This window comes from Zingiber officinale, chromosome 6A (genome assembly GCF_018446385.1).
Source record: "Zingiber officinale cultivar Zhangliang chromosome 6A, Zo_v1.1, whole genome shotgun sequence".
Classification (NCBI taxonomy): Eukaryota; Viridiplantae; Streptophyta; class Magnoliopsida; order Zingiberales; family Zingiberaceae; genus Zingiber; species Zingiber officinale.
Genome location: NC_055997.1, coordinates 63,859,658 through 63,882,996, shown reverse-complemented (window position 1 = coordinate 63,882,996; position 23,339 = coordinate 63,859,658). Strand labels below are relative to the sequence as shown.

Genomic DNA, 23,339 nt, shown 5'->3' with positions numbered 1-23,339 from the left:
TAGGAAAAATTGGTTGATAAACCAAATGACCTCAGATTGACATGAAATTAGCTCCTATGTATTCATCTAGTTCTCCTGATTATATCTATAGTCTTAAACATTAACTTAGACTCAATATATTAAGAGTAGTAATTTTTTGAACACATATTAAATTTTTTAAACATATTTGTGTTCAAAAAATCACTACTATTAATATATTAGGTCAAAATGATATTTGAGAGCATGGATCTAAATCAGGAGAATTAAATGAACACATAAGAATGTGTTTCATGGTTATCCGAGGATTGATCAAAATCGGCTGATAGACCAAACACCTCAGATTGATATGGAACCAACTCCTATGTGTTTGTCTAATTCTCTTAATTATATCTATGCCCTCAAATATCATTTTGATCTAATATATTAAGAGCAATAATTTTTTTGAATATGAATGTATTTGAAAATTTTAATTTGTGCTCATAAAATTATTACTCTTAATATATTTGGTAAAATTGATATTTAAGAATGTGGATATAATTAGAAGAAATAGTTGAACACATAAGAACTATTTTTGTATCAATCTGAAATCGTTTGGTATATCAACTGATTTTATCCAAATTAATTTTGATTAAAAGAATAAATCAGTCAATTGAGTTTTAAAAATAAGTCAACTGATTTACTCAAAATTTTAAAATTTAGACACATAGACATATTTGATTCAATTGGTAAAAAAATCAATAGACTAATTTTTGTTGGGATCTTGTAGTGGTGGTGCAATCTGAGCGTGGGCAGAATGATAGTATACCATTGTTTTAGCAGAGTCGAGACTAGAATTAGACTCTATCTCTTTAAGACGAATTTACCCTGCACGCTGTGTTCACGGAACACGACAATCGTCTCCCAAGATATAACGACTTTATCTAGCGATAGCAGCACTACAAATCGCAAGACCTCCGAACCGAAGAAGCTTCTCGAACTCTCCAATGCAAGTATGGAATGCAATGCTTACTTTTCTTGGAAATAATTGAGTGAGTGAAATGAGGATGTGAGGAATCTTATTTATAATAAACGAAGGGGTATAAGAACCTCTTGGTTCAATTAGATCTCATCCATCCATTTTAAATTGAATGATGTAGATCGTATCCTTTCCTAAGAGACACAATATCTCTTCATTAGATGACACCCTTTAGGAATCAATGAATGAGATTAAGTCATCCAAAGGGCACTTAAACCTTTCAAGTTGGATGAACAAGATTTGTCAATCTTGATCCAACGATCTAGATTTAATTTCTCATTCAATTTAAATTTCCAACAATCCCCCACATGAATGAAAATTAATGCATGCATGTTATCACCTAAGGAGAGTTCAATCGAAAAATCATTACATCAAGAGAGGTAGCTTGTAGCTTTGAACCTTCCGTAGTAGAATATCATCGAATTTACTAGGTTGCTTAGTGAACTTGATGTCTTATACTACTCAGTCGTTTGTGTAAACCAAGATAATGGTACCTACACAATAACTTTTCTCACTCCTTTATAGTTCTCACTGTTTTGTCCGTTTTAGCCATGGACAACATCTTGGATTTATAAATATTTCATTGAAGCGGCCCGTCTTCATACTTATATAGGTGACCTCCTATAAAGAGTATCCTACCGTACTCTACTTTTTTAAGTATATGAGTTATTAAAAGTTTATAACTTAACCTCACTACATATCGTAGGTAGCACTTTTCCATCCTAGGAATGAGAGGGGAACTAGTCTAAGTACTCACGCAAATTTTCATAATTTCATTGTCCCATTGAACCAAGATCTTGGGATCTCCAATTAAGAAGGTTGGGTTACCACTATGAATGTTCTTGTTTGTGGATTTTTAATCTCTTTCCTCTTGATGTGCGGTATATTTGATCTCTATTCAAACCTTTTGTAAATGGATCCGCCAAGTTATCTTTTGATTTGACATAATCGATAGAGATAACTCCGTTAGAGATCAACTACCTAATGGTATTGTGACGTCGACGAATATGTCATGACTTACCATTATACAAGCTATTTTGTGTCCTTGCAATTACCGATTGATTATCACAATGTATCCTTATGGAAGACATTGGTTTTTTCCAACATGAGATATCTTCTAAGAGGTTACGAAGTCATTCAGCTTCCTCTGTGGCTTTATCTGAGGCTATAAACTCAGATTCCATAGTTGATCGAGCTATGCAGATTTGTTTCATGGATTTCCATGACACTACTCCACCACCAATGGTAAATACATATCCACTGGTGGATTTAGAGTCTTTTGTATCAGATATCCAATTTTCATCACAATAGCCTTCTAGTACCATTGGATATCTCTTATAATGTAATCCATACTCTTTATTAATGTCTTCCAATGTTCATCATTTGGATTACTTGTAAATCTACTTAATTTGTTAATAGCATATACAATATTCGGACGTGTGCAGTTAGTGATATACATCAAACTGTCAATTATCCTCGAATATTCCAATTGGGATACAGGTTTACCATGGTTCTAAGCCAAATGCAAGCTTAAGTCCATCGGTGTTTTCACAGGGAAAAGATCATATACATTAAATTTTCTTAGCACTGTCTCAATATAATGAGACTGTGAAAGGATAATTCCATCTAATGTCTTATTGATCTTAATCCCGAGTATAACATCCGCTATACTCATATCTTTCATATCAAAAGTTTTGGTCAACATCTTCTTAGTAGTCATGATTATATCATGATTACTACCCATGATGAGCATATCATCTACATATAAACAAATAATGACAAACAAGTCAAGTGTACCTTTGATATATATACATTTATCACACTCGTTTATTTTAAATCCATTTGACAATATAGTTTTGTCAAATTTCTCATGTCACTGTTTCGGTGCTTGTTTTAGCCCATATAGTGACTTCACGAGTCTACACACTTTATATTCTTGTCTTGGAGCCACAAACCCTTTAGGTTGTTCTATATATATTTCTTCTTCTAATTCACCATTTAGAAAGGCTATTTTCACATCCATTTGATGTATCTCAAGGCTATGTATTGTAGTAATAGCAATGAGTACTCGAATGGATGTGATCTTTGTTACTGGTGAATATGTATCAAAGAAGTCAAGACATTCCTTTTGTTTGAATTCCGTTGCTACTAGTCTTGCCTTATATTTTTTAATAGTTCCATCAGCCTTATATTTCTTCTTTATGATCCATTTACATCCCAAAGACTTGATTCCAGGTGGAATATCCACCAATTCCTAAGTATGATTTTGCATGATGGAATTTATTTCACTATTGGTGACTTCTTTCCAAAAGGGAGCCTCAGGACTTGATAAGACTTCGCTTATTGTCCTTGGTTCATTTTCCAACATATAAGTCATGAAATCAAGACCAAATGAATTTACTATTATGGCCCTCTTATTGCGTCTTGGTTCTTCATTATTTCCAAAATTATCTTTACTCACAGTTTAATAAGTTCTTTTATTTGAACTTTCCTCTTTCCTATCTTTGCAAGAAAAGATATCTTCAAAAAATAACTCCTCGATCACTTCAAATTCTTTTAATTCGTTGACCAATTTGATTCTCAACTTCATTCTTATAATTTTTCAATGTTTCTAAGGCTTCATCTTTACCTTTCAATAGATACACATAATAGTATCTAGTGCAATCATCAATGAAAGTAACAAAGTACTTTTTGCCTCTTCTAGTTTGCACAAATTTTAAGTCACATATGTCACTGTGAATTAATTCTGTTGGTGCGGTTAGCACTAACGATTTAACCCAGGTTTTGATGAATGACAAATAGGTTAAGTTAGTTTTGTTGTTGTCTGACACTTTGATCGAGTGTGCAGGAGAAGTCCAGACAGGTCGACGGGCTGACCGGATGTCTGGCACGAAGTCCAAGCGGGTCAACGGGCTGACCGGACACTTGGCGAGAAGTCCAGCTAGGTCGACGGGCTGACCAGATAGTTGGCGAGAAGTCCAAGCGGGTCGACGGGCTGACCGGACGCTTGGCGAGAAGTCCAGACGAGTCGACGGGCTGACCGGACGTCTGGCAGGTAAGTGAGGTAAGTCACTGGAGGGGAGTGACTGTGAGGACGCGTTCCCGGAAAGGGGACATTAGGCGTCGATCCGGCTTAGATCCATTTCGGATGTCTAAGTCGAGATCGTGACTAGATTCCGGTCTCGGAAAGACGGAATCTAAGTCATACTCTTTTTTATCCATCTGTTGAACTTTAACTGTGCTAACAATCTGTTTTACAGGATACATATTTGCCTCGGACTAACTTTGTTTTGCAGGAAAAGGGAGTTTTCTGAAACAAGGCGGTCCGGGCGCCTGGAAGGCGAATTCTATCCAGCTGAGTCGTCGCCACGTGGAGCATCATGGTTTGTGCAGCTACGTCACATTCCAGGCGCCCGAAAGGGATCCAGGCGCCTGGAACATCATATAAAAGAAGCCCCAGACAGGAGCTTCAGATGAATTAAAAATTAAGCTGAGAACTCTTCTACTGCTGGTCTTGCTGCTCGACGTTCAGTGCGACGCCAACAAAGTTCCGACAAAGTGCTACTTCGGTTTTTATTTAATTTCCTTGTCGGTATTGCTTTATTTTCACTTGCATTTCCTGTACTCATTCTGTAATCATATTTCGACTTGTTAGTGATTGCCCAACGTAAGTGGTCAAGGACCACGGGCCTTCGAGTAGGAGTCGTCACAGGCTCCGAACGAAGTAAAAACATCTGTGTCTATTTTATTTTTCCGCTGCGTTTATACTCGTCTTTTTCGAATCGATATTCACCCCCCCTCTATCGACTCTAACGGTCCTACAAGTGGTATCAGAGCGGGTACCGCTTTGATTTGGTGCAACCACCAATCAGACAGGGGGTGAATTTTCTTTTGTTTTTTTTAATTAATTTTAAAACTGGTGTTTCGTTAACTTAATATTTCTCTAATCAATTTAAATTAGTGCAACACGAATCTAGTTTTTTTTCTCTCTCTTCCCGCACTACTAATCCAAGACCAAGTCTTGGGATATTTTTTGGTTATTTACCTATGCACAGAATGTCCCAACAAGAAGGATTCAGCACAGTGCGACCTCCACTCTTCAACGGGGACGACTTCCCTTACTGGAAGAAGCGCATGGAGGTCTACCTCAAAACTGACTTTGACCAGTGGATGAGCATTACGAGACCTTACAAAATTCCGGCAGACACCTCCGGGAATATACTGGATCCTGAAGAATGGACAGCTCACTTGAAGAAGAAGGCGTCAACAGAAAACAAAGCGATCAACACTCTACAGTGCGGACTAACAAGAGAAGAGCTAAACAGAGTTGGTCCACACAAAAACGCTAAAGAACTGTGAGACAAACTGATCGAGCTGCACGAAGGAACAAGCGACGCTAAGGTAACAAAACGAGACATGCTTTTAAATAAAATTTTTAATATAAAAATGCAGGAAGGAGAAACAGCGAATCAACTCCACGCGAGGATCAAGGACATCCTCAACGGGCTCCATGCGATAGGCCACCAGATGGAGAACAGAGACTTGATAAGGTACGCATTAAATGCCTTTCCACGTAATAGTTTGTGGGCATCAATAGTGGATGCCTACAAAATTTCTAAGAATCTTTCTAAATTAAAATTGGATGAGCTTTTCTGTGAATTAGAATTACACGAACAAACTAATGCTGGAGCCGAGAAAGGTGTAGCTTTATTTGCAGATTCCTCCAAGAAAAGCAAGCCTGAATTTGAAGAAGACGCCGACCAAGACTCCGAAGATGAAGAACACCTGGTGAACTTGGTAAGAAAAATGTTCACCAGGAGAAAGAGGAGCTTCAGCAAAAAGGACCTTCAAAAGATCAGCTCTCCCTCAGAACAAAAGAACGTCACTTGCTACGGCTGCAATAAAAAGGGACACTACAAGAACGAATGCCCAAAACTGAAGTTCGACAAATCAAAGCCAACCAAAAAGAAGGCACTCAAAGCAACGTGGGACGACTCCTCGGACGAATCGGAGGAAGAAGAGCAGAAACATCAGAGCCACCTCGCACTGATGGCCCGCGAAGCTGAAACAGAAAACGAATCGGAAGATGAAGACGGGTCTGAACCCGAAACAAGCCACGAGTCCGTACTCGTTTCCGAAGGCCCGAATGAGGTATACTTTAATTTAAACAAAAAATTTTTTAGAATCATTTCCTGCTTAAATAGTAAATTAACTAAATTAGAAAATGAAAACAAATCACTTCTTGAGGAAAATCAAAACCTCAAGGAACAAATCATAAATTCAAATCCAACTCAAGATCTAACACTTGAGGAAGAAAATTTATTACTAAAAAATGAGATTAACAATTTAAAAGAAATGTTAGAAAAATTCACAACAAGATCAAAAAATCTAGACTTAATCCTAAATAATCAAAAAGCATGTTATAATAAAACCGGACTAGGATATAAGTCGAATTCAAATAAAACCTTCAAATCATTAATAACCCAATATAAATCAACCAATCTAGCTTGGGTTCCGAAAGCGTGTCTGACCACGCAAGTAGGACTTAATCAATATTATATACCTAAAGAAAAAATACATTATATAAAATCGAATAAACCAAACCAAAATCCAAAATACAAACCTAAATCAAATTCAAAATCTAAACATTTTAAAAATCAACAAAATTATCACCAAGTTAACCATAACTATAAAAAGAATCGACACAAACCTAAAACCAAAATCTAAATTAATGGCCAATAATTCAGGGGGAGGCTCCAGAATAGCTGGCACCTCCAAAACTAACCTACCCGACAGGGTAACCCAAAACAAACTATCCCGGCAGGGTAATTAGGATTAGTTAAAAAGAGACCAAGTTTAACTTGACTCATGGTACTGGTGAAGTTTTTGGATGATAGTACGTTAGGGAAGCTTGGGCATCGCATGTCTAGAAAGATATGACTTCGATCTGGTGCATTTGGCCAAGTGGAACTGACCGAAGCTACCCTTAAACGAATCCTAACCAGTTAGACCAAGATTTAGTACTAAGTTCCGTGGATAGGACTATTCGGAAAACATCGAAAGGTTGGTTACTTCTAATGATGTCCATGTGACTCACCAAGCTTAGAAGTTTATCCGAAGAATGCCTATTTGTGGAAACCAAAGCTAAGTCTGAATCTAACACAAGTTAAACCAAAACTCGGTAATCAAACCAATTTCATCTCACAAAATCATAGGATTCCCTGATTGATAATATAGATCGGGTGAGATGAATAAGGCTTAAATTTTAAAGTTAAAATTTTTAATTTTAACTTAAAAATTAATTTCAAAATTTTAATTTTAAACTTAAAAAATTAATTTCAAAATTTTAATTTTAAACTTAAAAATTAATTTCAAAATTTTAATTTTAAACTTAAAAAAATTAATTTCAAAATTTTAATTTTAACTTAAAAAATTAATTTCAAAATTTTAATTTTAACTTAAAAAATTAATTTCAAAATTTTAATTTTAACTTAAAAATTAATTTCAAAATTTTGATTTTAAACTTAAAAATTAATTTCAAAATTTTAACTTAAAAAAAAATTAATTTTAATTTTAACTTAAAAAATTAATTTCAAAATTTTAATTTTAACTCAAAAAATTAATTTCAAAATTTTAATTTCAAACTTAAAAATTAATTTCAAAATTTTAATCTTAAACTTAAATTAATTTTAATTAATTTCAAAATTTTAAACTTAAATTAATTTCAAAATTTTAACTTTAATTTCAATTTTTTAATTTTAATTTCAATTTTTTTTAAATTCAGTTTCAAAATATTTAATTCAAAATTTTAATTTCAAAATTTTAAAACTTAACTCCAAAACCTAAAACTCTAACACACACACAAAAAAAAAAAAAATAATGCAGTTAAAAACCAGGGGCGGGCGCCCCTGGTATTCCCCTCCGGGGCGCCCGAATGGGGATCCGGGCGCCCCGCCCTAAATCAAACCCGGGCGCCCGGAAGGGATCCGGGCGCCCGGAGTCCCCTATAAATAAGGGGCAGCAGGCGCCCCCAATCTTTGCACCACTCACTCTCACTTTTGCCAAGGTTCACTTCGAACCTCAGCGCGAAAGTACTTTTAACTAAAATTTTCTTACGGTGAAGACGCTGTCGCGATCCAACCGAGGTCGTCAGATCTATATTTATCGATGGCTCCTCGGTAAAACTTCTTCCCCTATCTGAAATTTTATTTGAAATTATCTTTGCAAACTTTCTTAGAATATTTTTTTTAACAGTAAGAAACGAACAAATACTGGTGCTGGACCCTCCAATGCTAGTACAGACCCTAGGTTTCCCACAGACGAACTTAGGATTAAGTTTGAGTCTACTATTTATAAGGCCATTAGGACTACTTGCATAGATAGATCGTTCTTTCTAATGTCATGTCCCTCCGCTTTAGAGGTTATAGGCCACTATAACTTAAGGAACCTTGTCGAATGTACTAGTCCAATAAACATAAGTCTGTGTGCCGAATTTTGCAATAACCTAGTGAGAGTGGACGATCTCACATATACCACTAGGGCAGCAGGCATTGATATCACATTTTCCCCTACGACCATTCGAGAGTTCTTAGAGTTGCGTCCATCTACCTGTTCCTTTTTGTGCTATCCTCCGAGGGATCTACCATTCGGAGATCCCTACTCACATATTACTCTCAATACGATTTACTCGTATTTTTTTGGGGGAGAGAGAGATCCCACTGTGACACAGTTTAGGTCAGTAGAACTTCGGGTCCAGGACTACGCTCTTTATAGGGTTGTAGTCCTTTGCATTTTACCACTGACTACTCGGGACATCGCTGTGATGCGCCCATTCCATTCATTCTTACTTTATGCCCTGATTCATAGGTTAGATATTGACATCAGCCTACACATTTTCTCCACCATTATCTACTCGGCTGGATTCGTGACTGATAGACGAGTCCACATACCATTCGGTCACATTCTGACATCCTATATGTCCTCGTTGCGTATTGATATCACTAGAGGAGACATTGCCCATATGACCGAGTTCGATGTTATAGCAGCACGGAACTTCTCCCTAGCCGGTATCCAGATAGATAGAGATGACGGGACTATGTCTTGGCGGAGGGGGGCACAGCACCAGCTCGATCCAGACGCACAAGTGGACGAGTTCATGCTCGCACTATTTCCGGAGGAAGCTGCACCAGCTCCACCACCTCCCCCAGCTCGAGCACCACGTCACGCTCCCCGCTCTCTATCCGACCGTATGACCGGACTAGAGAGAGCTATGGCGAGTCTCCAGCAGGAGAACTCTGATTTTCATCGAGACATTCGACGAGAGGTAGCCGAGTTACGAGCTGCCGGGGATACCCGACACACTGAGCTGACGACGCTTCTCCGATCCTTGTGATCAGGACCACCCCCTTCATCATCTCAGTAGATCTAGTTATGACTCACTTCTGTATCTACACTACTTGTAAAATACTTTGGATCTATCTAGTGATAGTTCAGACTCACATTGGTTATGTTCCAACTTGATAGACTAGGATTTTTCAAAAAAAAAACTTTCAAAAATGGTTTTATCAAAGTATAAGTCAAATTTATTTGTTTTCAAAACTTGTCATTTTTAGATTTTCAAAAACAGTTTTGGCCTTAGACTAGTTTTGAATCCTTAGAAAGCATGTACCCATAGGACTAGTTTTTGAGCATCTCACCAACACCTTAGGCTTACCTTGCTTGTGTTTGACAAACATAGAAAGGGGTGAAATGCATAGGCCAACTGTCTGGACTTAAGATGCTTATTTCAGTGCATCAGCATAAGTCTGGACGTTAAATACAAATCAGACAGTAATCAGATTAAAGATAATCAGTCAAGTCATACACTGACCTTAATCTGACTAACCAAGTGAAAGCTACTATCTTCTGATAGTTAGTTAGTACCTAATTGGTTAGACAACTGTTTAATTTTAAGATATCAAGTTCAGGGGGAGAAATTAATAGCAAAACTTGAAAGTTTAAATCCCATCTAATTTTTTTTAAACCTGAGTTTAAAAGTTGAATATAGCATATTTAAACTTATTCAGTTCTTGTAAAATATGCTTGGAAATCTTTACACACTTGAAAAGTGAAACTTGATTAACTTTATATTTTTCAAAAATTCAACTTGTCTCCCACAAGTCATTTTGACTATTTTTTTGGTGTTAAAAAAATTAAACCAAACTTAAATATATAGCAAAATCTAGTTACTTTTTGCAGAAACTCAACACTTTGATTATTTACCCTTGCTTATTTTTTTGATGAATGCCAAAGGGGGAGGGTTAGGTGGTTAAGTTAGCTAAACCAATTTGAAAATACAAACTTTAAAAACCACATAAATGCATGTTGTTTCTTGCATATGTTAACACTAACTTAACCAGGTTGTCATTCCATCAAAAAGGGGGAGATTGTTGGTGCGGTTAGCACTAACGATTTAACCCAGGTTTTGATGAATGACAAATAGGTTAAGTTAGTTTTGTTGTTGTCTGACACTTTGATCGAGTGTGCAGGAGAAGTCCAGACAGGTCGACGGGCTGACCGGATGTCTGGCACGAAGTCCAAGCGGGTCGACGGGCTGACCGGACGCTTGGCGAGAAGTCCAGCTAGGTCGACGGGCTGACCGGATAGCTGGCAAGAAGTCCAAGCGGGTCGACGGGCTGACCGGACGCTTGGCGAGAAGTCCAGACGGGTCGACGGGCTGATCGGACGTCTGGCAGGTAAGTGAGGTAAGTCACTGGAGGGGAGTGACTGTGAGGACGCGTTCCCGGAAAGGGGACATTAGGCGTCGATCCGGCTTAGATCCATTTCGGATGTCTAAGTCGAGATCGTGACTAGATTCCGGTCTCGGAAAGACGGAATCTAAGTCATACTCTTTTTTATCCATCTGTTGAACTTTAACTGTGCTAACAATCTGTTTTACAGGATACATATTTGCCTCGGACTAACTTTGTTTTGCAGGAAAAGGGAGTTTTCTGAAACAAGGTGGTCCGGGCGCCCGGAAGGCGAATTCTATCCAGCCGAGTCGTCGCCACGTGGAGCATCATGGTTTGTGCAGCTACGTCACATTCCAGGCGCCCGGAAGGGATCCAGGCGCCTGGAACATCATATAAAAGAAGCCCTAGACAGGAGCTTCAGATGAATTAAAAATTAAGCTGAGAACTCTTCTACTGCTGGTCTTGCTGCTCGACGTTCAGTGCGACGCCAACAAAGTTCCGACAAAGTGCTACTTCGGTTTTTATTTAATTTCCTTGTCGGTATTGCTTTATTTTCACTTGCATTTCCTGTACTCATTCTGTAATCATATTTCGACTTGTTAGTGATTGCCCAACGTAAGTGGTCAAGGACCACGGGCCTTCGAGTAGGAGTCGTCACAGGCTCCGAACGAAGTAAAAACATCTGTGTCTATTTTATTTTTCCGCTGCGTTTATACTCGTCTTTTTTGAATCGATATTCACCCCCCCCTCTATCGACTCTAACGGTCCTACAAATTCTAGAGGGGTCATGCTTCTTTCCACTGAATGGAAAGACAACTTTGTCATTTAGCTTCAACACATATTTCACATTTATGTGTTGGATCAACATTAAATGTTGGCAATAAGTTTAAATTCATAAGTCGTCGCAAAGTGTTATAATTTACATGTCCAAGTCTAACATGTCATAAATTGGAACACTTGACCAAATAAACAGAATTTATCATTTTATTGTCATTAAATTCACGGTGTACAACCATTATATTCATTTTAAATAGATCGTTCTCTATGAATCCTCTACCTATGAATTGACCATTTTTTGTCAATACATATTTATTTGACTCAAACACTAGCCTAAATCCAGGTTTGACAAGAGCCGACCCTGACACTAAATTCTTTCGAATGTTGGGAACATAAAGCACATCAGTTACTGTCACTTCTTTGCCTAATGTCATCTTTAGAACCACCTTGCTAAGACCAACAATGTTGAAAGTTACAGAATTGCCCATAATTAGTTTTCTCCCATTAATAGGGGTATAAATTGAAAATTGGGCCTGGTTAGAGCAAATGTGTTGTGTGGCACCAGTATCGACCCATCACTGCCTTGGATTGTCCACCAAGTTAGCTTCAAATACAATGGTAGTCAGGTCTAATTCTGATATATCTATCGGCACTGACTTATCTTCAATCATGTGCACTTGAGTGGCTTTTTTTGGATGTCGACAGTCTTTGGCCTTGTGATTCGGTTTGCCACAGTTGTGGCATGTTCCTTGGAACTTCTTGGCCCTCTCTTGGCTCTGCCCTTTGCCGGGATACTTTCTTTTCTTGCTAGTGTTTGGTTCCAGCATATTTGCCTTTGTAAATATAAGCATTTTTATTTATTCTGATTGCTTGCGATTGTCTTCTTCAATTCACAGTCTTACAATTAGATCCTCAAGTCCTATTTCCTTTCGCTTGTGCTTTAGATAATTTTTGAATTCCCTCCACGAAGGTGGAAGTTTCTCGATTATCGCAACAACTTGAAAGGATTCATTCATTGTCATGCTTTCGGTATGCAGATTATGTAGGATCAACTGTAATTCTTGGACTTAAGTTGTTACAGTCTTTGAATCAATCATTTTGAAGTCTAAGAATTTGCCGACGATGAATTTCTTCAATCTGGCATCTTCTATTTTATACTTCCTTTCGAGAGATTCTCATAACTCCTTTGCAATTGTCATTAGAATATACATGTTATATAATGTGTTGTCCAAACTATTGAAGGTATAGTTTCGACATAAGAAGTCACTATGCCCTCAAGCATCGTATACCTCCCTCTTATCTTTATCACTCTCGCCTTGAGATATGGAGGATGCATCTTCACGTATGAACCTCACAAGATTCAACGTGGTTAGGTAAAACAACATCTTTTGCTGCCACTTCTTAAAATCTGTACCTGTAACTTCTGTGGCTTATCGCCAAGCGCCGTGGAACATGAACCGTCGATGATGAATCCATTAAGATTGCACGAACAAAATTCGTCTTAAAATTATTACGATCTTATGGTGGTGGTGCAATCTAAGCACGGGTAGAATGACAGTATACTACCATTTTAGCGAAGTCGAGGTTAGAATTAGAATCTATCTGTTTAAGATGAATTTGTCCCGCACACGATGCTCACGGAACACGACAATCGTCTCCCAAGATACAACGACTTTATCTAGCGATAGAAGCACTACAAATCGCAAGACCTCCGAATCGAAGAAGCTTCTCGAACTCTATAATACAAGTATGTAATGCAATGCTTGCTTTTCTTGAAAGGAATTGAGTGAGTGAAATGAGGATGTGAGAGATCTTATTTATACTAAATAAAGGGGTATAAGAACTTTTTAGTTCAATTAGATCTCATCCATCCATTTTAAATTGGATAATGTAGATCACATCCTTTCTTAAAAGACACAATATTTCTTCATTAAATGTCATCCTTTAGGAATCAATGAATGAGATTAAATCATCCAAAGGGCACTTAACCTTTTAAGTTAGATAAACAAGATTTGTCAATCTTGACCTAATGATCTAGATTTAATTTATCATTCAATTTAAATTTCTAATAATTTTTAAATAGAAAATTTATTCTACTGTTTTTTTTATAGGCGATTGATTAGGATAAAAAAAAAAAAAGAGTACATGATTTGATTTGAAGTGGGTAAAATATAAAATGGCTGGGTAGAAGGCTATTTAATTTTTTAGGGTGTTTATAATAGAATGTTAGATTATTATTTTTTTAATGTTTTTTTCCAAATAGCTTATTCATAGTTTTTGTTGTTTTCTATGGGCAAAAATTAAAAAACGCCCCGTCGTCATCAAAACGACCGTCCTTTTTTTTTAAAAAAAAAAAGAAAGTAAAATAGTTTTTGAACAGATTATTTATTCAAAAATACTTTTATTTCCGTACTGTTGCAGCTAAATTATAATTACTATATTAAAGAACAAAATTATTTCAATATAACTAAAATTATTATATATAGATAATTATTTTATCAAAATTATTTAAATTTAATTAAAATCATATCCAAACTATTGAAACTCACCTTTGCCACCGGAATATATTTCGGTGTTATTTTAGTATTTTTAAAGAGACACTTTTTTAATTTTTAATTTTTAATTTTTAATTTGTATTTTTGTGAATGTCAAAATAGGCTGATTTAATCGAGAACGCCTATAAATCCTATGAAGGCTTAGCCCACCGCTTCATGCAATTAATTTAAAGTCGCCTCAACTTCTTGTCCCCTCCCTTCCTCCTCTTCTTCCTCGGAGCGAGCAAGACGAAGACGAAGAAGACGACGACGACTCAAAGAGATTTCCATGTGAACTCGATTCAATCTTTGCTTGCTCAAGTATCCTCCCCAAATCCAATCTCCATGGATTCTTCTCCGAGCGCCAGCAACAAATGAAGCCGACCAAGAGCCGCGCCTTGAGCCCTCCCGCCGCTGGCCGGCCCTGGCATTGCCGACGCGGAGGAAAGCCTCGCGATGACCACCCCGATGGCGGTCCCTCCGTCCTCTGCCGTCTCATTCCGTCGCTTCTTTTCCTCGCGGCTCTCGTTGCCTATCTTCTTGGCCTCTGGTACTGCGCCTCCTTCTTCTCCGCCTTGGGTTCGACGTCTCCGACACCTCCTCCTCCTCTCGGGTCGGTGTATCGGAGCAACGAGCTGTTTCAGAAGCTATTGCCGGAAATGCTCTCGGATAATTCTTCAGCTGCTCAGGTTTGTTCATTAATCAACCCTCTGAACCTGCTTGGTAACTTAGGGATTCGTAAAATATTCTAATATGATTAGAGATGTTGGGTATTTGAAAGAAAAAGAAAACTTCTTGAAGAAATCGTTTGAGAAAAACGTAACGAAATGAATGACGAAGATTTATTTTTCATAAAAATCCCTGAAATGGAGCCTTCGAAGAATCGAATGATCCTCTACCAAAAGGGAAAAGCGAGAGAGAAAAACCCCAACAATCCGTTTATTCTTTTTTTTAAAAGAAAAACGAAAAAAAATAAGGAAAGAAAGAGGTCTAGACTTGTTGCTAACGTTGTTGGCGCTAGGATTTGTGAAACTCTGTGGTTGCACAACTTATTAGTTTGTGATCTTTAAACAATCTAACAACTTGCTTTGGTATATCGACAGTGAGATGAACGAATCCCCATGGTTGCAACTCTATGAAATTTATACAATATTTTATTGCACATTCTATCTCCTCTATTGGTTCTGTATGTCATCTTGTATTTTATATTATTCAAGCCTTGTCTTTCCAGGCTAACAATGTCAACTTATGCTTCCTCAAAAAGAAAAATGTAAATTACATTTCTTGATCATATGTTGCCTACCTGCTTAGACTAATTAATCTGAAGAAAAAATTTTCTCCTTACAATATTTGATATTAGTTTACCAAAGCCTTGATTCATGAGTGCATCAGTGCTATTCATGTCTATGATTCATCTGCACGGGCAATCATTGTGTATCATGAATAAAGGTGGTTTTCCTATTTTCGTCATGATGTTCACATTCATGCTTGTCCAAAAGCTACTACAATTTGTTTTAGTTCAAACTATTAATGGTTAAAACTAAGTGGCTCATATCAAGAACTGCGGATTTGCTAGTAGGTGAAGATGGAGAAGAATGATTGAACCACCACCTCTTTTTCCTATTTCATTGCTTGGTTGACTTGTAAAATTAACAAGCTTGCCACCATTTTTTCATAGTTTTTTGTGTGCTTTACTAGCTTTGATCTGCTAATGACCTTCAGTTGGTACTGCAAGTAATGATGTCCCATTTACTTGTGAAATATGCTTTGGGACTTCCCATTTACTTGTGAAATATGCCTTGGGACTTTGTAAAAAATTGTCCATTGCATTGTTTTAGCTTGATTTTTTTTTTTCATTACCTAAATATGTAATGGTTAACTGGGATCAGCTTTTGTTTGCAGATAAACAAGATTTGGACAAACAGAAGGAAACTCAAACGGTCAAAGCATTGCACAATTCATAAGACACAGTATTCTTCTGGTACAATCCTAATTAAACATGTTTTCTGTCCACTATAAATTTGTCCCATTTATTGTTTCCATAGGAGGTTTTATTGTCCCTTAGATTTTTAGGATAAGCTCCTCAGGTTTGTTTTTCTTTAGTTACGTTGTTCAGCACCATGCCCTTCAGTTCACCCTTGTAGGAATTCCCTACTATTTCCCACATTACAAAAAAGTGCCTCCAAATAGGAAAATTTCAATTTGATCCAAGTATAAAATAAAACAAGGTATTACAACATGATTGACAGAGATGCATATATGTAAAGTAAAAAAAGTTCCATACAACACCACATTGCAACTAATGCACCTATGTGCGCCAATACATGCCTATTAGGCACATGCATAAATTGAGTGTTTGCCCAATGCGGTACACTAGATGACTCATGTGTGTTACACACGATCTCACCATCTGCTAAGCACATGAATTGGAGCGCTTTGTTCGAGCTACATGTACTTCTAATTAACTAGACCATCTAATTTTTCCACATTGGTAAAGGACTCACATGAGAATCTGCACTCAGCTTATCCCAGGCAAACCAGTATCTGATTTAAACTAGGATATCAGTATGCTTGCTTATGGATGATATAATTTTGATTGATAAACATTTGATGATGCTTCTTTGCTTCTACACTTCAGGGTCAATAGAACCATCAGGTTATCTGATAGTTGATGCAAATGGTGGTCTAAATCAACAACGCTCATCGGTACATCATTCGTCTATATGTGATGTTATTTAACATCTAAGGCTTCTTGAGTTTTAAATTAGCATCACCTTATGGTTACTTTCGATGTGCTATTGTTGCCAGATATGCAATGCTGTTGCATTGGCTGGACTGCTAAATGCTATTCTCGTTATTCCCAAGTTCCATGTTCACAACATTTGGATGGATCCAAGGCAAGTAAACATTTCTCATTTGGTACATGCAATATCATTTTGATATGTCTTCAATTAAATTCTTAAAAATAGGGCAACAAATTTCTCATTTCTTTCTTCTTATGCGGGAGCCACTTTTGGTGTTTTCTTCTGTATGCTGCTTGGTTGTATTTATTTAATTGCATAAGATAACAGGTATTTATTTATTTATTTGCATAACGTAGTGTCTGTGCTTCCCTATTGCTCAGTGACTTGTTAAATGTTCTAAATCTATTCTATGCTATCCTCTTAGCTTCTATGATGCTGTAATGAGTTACTCTTTCTCAACCTTTCTCTTCTCACTCCTTGAATAGTATTTTATTTCTGCTACTTAGTGTAGTTTCCAGCTCTTGTATGGAAAATTTCTAAAAAACTTATATCTTGACTCTGCTATATCTTTGGATAATATGCAAATCAAAAGTCATGACTTACATTTTAAAATCACATTCTAAGTTAGTTTTGAGGATTGAACTGACATGACTTGCATCTGAGTTATCATGATATCAGAACATCAATATTTTCATGTAATGAGATACATTGGTACAAGTGACCATCTAACCTTTGGTACAGACACTAACAGTGGATGATGAGTTAAGTGAACTTCAGAGTACAATTTGATTTTCATAAGGCCTTGACCATCAAGGGATATATGGAGAAGTAATATTATTATTCACCAATATAGTTTTATGGTTTTGGGCTTTTGGATACTACTTTTTAAATAACTTGCTAGAATTTTATGGTATACTATTATCATCCATCAATATTATATATCATAACCTGCTAGAATTTTTTATGAGAATCCGAGAATCCTTTGGGTCTTAACATGCAATTTGGAATAACTCCACCAAGTTTACTGGATAAGGAGCTAAAAATATCTGCATCTTGTAAATTGAGATACGACTTCTTTTTCAGCAATGTAAAATAGATTAAATGGAGATGCTGTCTCCATTTAATATATTTGGTACTTGTTCCAAGACAGTCACAAAGAAACTCAATAGCTTCAAATTTGGTTAATTAGTTGATGATATAGGAACTCATTTAATTCAGATACTGGCCATATGTAGCTTACAATAATTTATATCTTGAATTTCCTTCTTGTGAAATAACAGATTTACATTATTAGTGTACAATCAAAAAGTAGTTGTTAATGAAATTCAAACTCTGTATAACTTTAGAAGTGCTCTAACACTTTTGGCAGCAAATTTAAGGATATTTATGATGAAGATCACTTCATAGACACTCTTAAAGGACATGTGAAAGTGGTGAAAGAACTCCCTGAGATGATTGTCGAAAGATTTGGCTACAATACCAGCAGTATACCAAACTTGAAAGCTAAAGCTTGGGCAACAGCAAGATTTTATTCAGATGTTGCACTACCATTATTGCAGGAGCACGGGTATGCCTTGTTACTAGATTAAGATTGGTCCAAAGTGCCAAAAATTGATTTGTATAGAGTTTTTTTCCCCAACTGCATACATTTTCATACTACTTCACTATTGTTACATAAATGCTAATGCATTCACAAACATAAAATTAATGGCATAAAAAACTCTTATTTGGAAGAAAATAAAATTCTGTGTTATAACGACTGCTCATTGATCTACATTTTAGATGTGAGTAGGATAAAAATTCTGATGTCATGCCTTAATAAAATGACCCTCATATGTGTTGCAGTGTTATTCGCATTGCCCCTTTTGCAAATAGACTGGAAGTTGAAGTTCCATCAGACATGCAACGACTTAAGTGCTTTGCTAATTTCAAGGCAATCAGGTTCTCATCTTCCATAGCAACAATGGCAACGAAGCTAATTCATCACATGAAAGAGAAAAGTTCATTATCTGAGGGGAATTATGTTGCTGTCCACCTACGCTTTGAGGCGGTATTGGATCTGAACCTGTGTATGTTCCATGTACCACATAGTGTTGTTACTGGGTTCATTCTTTGTCACTGCAATTGCAGGACATGGTAGCCTTCTCGTGCTGCATTTATGATGGAGGAATGGATGAAAAAGTAGAAATGGATTCAGCTCGCCAAAGAGGTTGGAAGAAGTTTAAACTCCAAAGTCACTGTTTGAGACCTGATCTAAACAGAATTCAAGGCAAATGCCCTTTGACTCCTTTGGAGGTAACTAATTACCTCTAGAAGCTCAATACAATTCTGGAGCTAATCAGCCAACTATCTATCTGAAGCATGTTCTGCACATACAATTCTGGAATCAATTTCCAAAGATTAGTATTTTCCTTAAAACAACGGATCATCTGAGGCATGCATGCATTGACCTTAAATATACGATCTAGTAGTTAGCTTATTTGCACACCACATTGTGTATAATTTTTTTTTTAGTTTTTCCTTGTCAGAATAGGTGGGAATGATGTTAAGAGGCATGGGCTTCAATAACAACACTCCAATTTATTTGGCATCTGGCAAAATATACAAGGAAGAAACACGCTTAGCGCCACTATTGCAACTATTTCCACTTCTACAGACAAAACAATCTCTTGCTACTCCAGAGGAGCTTGTTCCATTTCAGGTGCACTTTAATTTATTTGCTCGTTCTTCTACTAATTTACTTCCTATTGTTATTTGTCCGATTATATTGACAGCCAAAAGGATCGGAAAATACTCTTGTAGGATTACTCATCGAGGTTGGCTGCTTTAGACTATTCTGTGTGTCTTCACAGTGAAGTTTTTGTGACCACCCAGGGTGGCAACTTTCCACAGTTCATGATAGGCCATCGTCGATTCCTCTATGGAGGGCATTCTAAGACCATTAAGCCAAACAAGCGAAAGTTGGTCATGTTGTTTCAAGATACTAATATCAAGTACAACTACCTAGATAGCTTGGTTTCTCTGTGTTTCTCTGATGTTTGCTAATATCACTTATAATGTTTAGTTGTGTTTCGATAACTACAGTTGGAAGTCTTTCAAGGAAGAAATGGAAGGAATATTTCGTGAGAGCGAAAGAAAGGGAATGGCACAACGGAAGAACAATCAGTCTGTGTACTCCTCCCCTTTGCCAGATTGTACTTGTCTCCAAGATCAAATAATTCAACACCCTTGATCACGTAGTAGCAACACAAACTTTTTTATCAATAAACTTATTTGTGTAAATCTTGATTGTGATCGTATTTTTTGTTTTTTTTTTGTTTTTTAATTTCAATACATATATTCAGATGGAAAATAACTAAGTACTCCTTTGTTTCATTACAAAAAGGAACAATTATTTGTTGGGATGGAAATTGACTAATTACTCCTATGTTTGATTACAAAAAGGAACGTTTTATTTCTTATGGCTTTGAACAAACTCTTCTTCTAGAACTAATTTGTTGGGTGGTCCTTTAATTATTATTTTTTATGTATACAGCTCCAAAGGGGTGCTTTCACGTTCCTAAGGCCTAAGTTTTAACCTCGCTGCCAACTATAATATGCAGGTTGAACCCACAACATTAATCCACTTCTCTCTAGAAGCACATCAACTTCATCAATGCTTCATTGTAAGTTTGAGAGCGCCATGAATATTGGGGGAAGGTAACCTTTTGCTATCCATGCTTGTTTTTTGCCAAAAGTGTCTTGTTTCTTGAAAGATGGAAGAGGAATTGACAAGAAGTAAACGACACCCTATGAAGTTCTAGGCCTACTAATCATATTCAATCGGCTGTTCTGAGAGATTGATCCTTACATCTTTAGCTTATTACTTAAATTTGGTGTGTAAAATCATGTTATATTCAAGCTAGCTATTAAGTTTGATCTTGATTTTATAATGAAATTCGAGCGAGCTTAAGTGTGCATTGTATGAATTTGATGGAGTTTGAGCTCAACTTGTTTATTTGTTAAAAAAAAGGGTTAAAACTATATGGTAGACTATTCATGTATATGCTAGGACTAAATTTTAAATTTGACTTGCGACTCAATTCAAGTTGAAATTTAATCAAAAGGTCAATTTGTTTGGAATATTGGATAAGTCAAAGGATGGATGGAGATAAAGGTTGCATTTTGACAAATTGGATGAAATAGTTCATCTTTTATTCATTCACTTGTTCAATTAGAAAGAAATTGAAGTATGGATAACCATAAATAATGAGTTTTATGATTGAATATTTGCCCTCTATGATGACAACTACTGAATTATTGATAGGGGAAGCAAGTTGACTCATAATAGGGATGGGAAATATATAGGAATATACAGATAACATAAGGATAAATATAAAGAAATAGTTGATTTAATTATCAACATCCATTCTTCGTCCCATCACTTCATTGGCAAGGACTAAAATGAGGAGTATATGAGAATCTTTATCCTCCTTGACTTATCTCCTCTAATTCATCTATCCTTTCAATCTTCTAACTTATCTTCCAAATGAATATGCCATGATATTTTATCACACTTTGTTGATCATTTTACCAATAAAAACACAGATGCCAAAATACTTAAATCTTAAATTGTCAATAAGAGGAAATATATATATATATATTCATCACTAATCAACCATTGATGAATACACATAGTAAGATTATCGATTTTTATTCTCATCGAAACAGAGAGCATTGCATTTATGATATTTTTCACAAAATTTCAATGACAAAATAATGAGAAGAGCATATAAGGAAAAGAAGGTAGGTGAGCAAATTAATGGATTCTACATCACTTCTCTTGTTTTCTTCCAACCCACACAACACAACTACCACACAAGTTAGGGTTTCTAGAACCCTGAAAGGCTAGGGCCACTAGGGCCTTAAAAGAATGTTAGGGGAAAGAGAGAAAAAAATGTACATGAGATGGCGATCATTAAAGATGAGTCAAACGACACAAGTTAAAAAAAAAAACAAACAAATTAAATAAACAAGAAAACATTCACTCAAAACTAAACCTAGCTACCTACCAAATCCAACTCCCTCCTCACCAACTCACTCTAGTGGGTCCTCACAATTTACTCCAAAACTTAAATTTTTTTGACCATGATGTACTCATCCTTTGGCCAATCATTCAATATATATTCAAACGTATCCTCTTTCTTCCTCATACCTTCTCCTCAAACTTGAAGAGAACTCTCTAGTTGTTCAATAAATAATATAGCTACCCATGGGGAGGTCTCCATGTTGTGAGAAGGCTCATACAAATAAGGGAGCTTGGACTAAGGAGGAGGATGAGAAGCTAGTTTCTTACATCAAAGCTCATGGCGAGGGCCGTTGGAGATCACTACCTAAAGATGCAGGTATTTAGGGTTTCAGTTTCGATATCTAACTTCCTCTACTTCAAAAAATGATATATAGTACTTTGGTTTTTGAGTGCATGTGTTTAGTGATATATATTCCAACTCGATCCCTTCTCCTTGAATTAGGTTTGCTTAGATGTGGCAAGAGTTGCAGGCTTAGGTGGATAAACTACCTCAGACCCGACCTCAAGCGCGGTAACTTTTCGCCCGAAGAGGATGAGCTCATCATCAAGCTCCATGGCATGTTTGGAAATAAGTACGTATGTATTTCGATCATACATATTCAATTTCTTTTTCTTTCTTTAAGTTTCAACCAAATTTGACCTATTTGATGGTTAGTTAGATTTTTTTAAGAATAAAACTAGCTAGCAAATCTTCCATATTAATTCCTACCTACATATCTAATTAATTAATTATTAGAATAATTAATTGTAATTTAATCTTATTTTTAGGTGGTCTCTGATAGCAGGACAGTTGTCGGGTAGGACGGACAACGAGATCAAAAACTACTGGAACACACACATCAAAAGAAAGCTCCTTACTGCTGCTAACCAGTGCAAAACCACCCTCACAACCCTAAAACAAAAAAAGGAAATTATCGCGGATGCAAACTCACCGGAGGTCACCGGCGGAGAAGACGATAAAGAGAAGGAGTGCTGCCATCTAGACCTAAACCTCAGCCTCTCCATTAGCAGCCCTCCTCACTGCTCACTGACCCCAACAGGAGGTAGTAAGCCATTAACAGTGCCCTTGTGTAGTCATCTTGGACTTCAAGCTAGTGCTGAAACTTGTAGCTGCCAACACTTCAAGGAACCATTTGCCTTTAGGTAATGAATTAATTTTTGCCCTTGGAAGAAGAGTGACAACATCTAGCTTGATGATTATAGTTAGTTGCATATGATCTTGTGTTGTATGTCTTCCTTTAATAATAATAATAATAATAATAATAATTGTTTAATATATATAGGATTTAATGCTCTTGTTTGTATGATCATACTCAAAATGATTATTTTTCTTCTTTTTGTGTATGGAGAAGTATAAACAAACAAGTGAGCTTTGGGTAGGTAAGAGATTAGAAAATTGGAATTGGAAAAGAGAAAGGTAGCAATTAATGATTGATGCCTTGGATTTGGTTTTAGGTATATGTATATAGTTTCAATAAGGGCAATTAAAGG

General features: G+C 36.5%; 2 protein-coding genes across 2 annotated transcripts; both read left to right on the top strand.

Annotated features, from left to right (window-relative positions):
* The first annotated feature begins 14,248 nt into the window (after positions 1-14,248).
* LOC121996455 (O-fucosyltransferase 10-like) lies at positions 14,249-20,189 on the top strand. The gene is made up of 10 exons (XM_042550436.1): positions 14,249-14,725; positions 15,939-16,017; positions 16,675-16,742; positions 16,845-16,933; positions 18,150-18,347; positions 18,626-18,830; positions 18,911-19,075; positions 19,314-19,481; positions 19,583-19,773; positions 19,865-20,189. Exons 1-10 carry the CDS (start codon positions 14,411-14,413, stop codon positions 20,010-20,012), a joined length of 1,626 nt encoding a protein of 541 aa, XP_042406370.1. The 5' UTR covers positions 14,249-14,410; the 3' UTR covers positions 20,013-20,189.
* Positions 20,190-21,992: 1,803 nt separating this feature from the next.
* On the top strand, positions 21,993-23,037 carry LOC121994012 (myb-related protein 308-like). Its single transcript, XM_042548209.1, has 3 exons — positions 21,993-22,164; positions 22,291-22,420; positions 22,617-23,037. The coding sequence occupies exons 1-3, from the start codon at positions 22,032-22,034 to the stop codon at positions 22,993-22,995; spliced, it is 642 nt and encodes a 213-aa protein (XP_042404143.1). The 5' UTR covers positions 21,993-22,031; the 3' UTR covers positions 22,996-23,037.
* Positions 23,038-23,339: the final 302 nt, after the last annotated feature.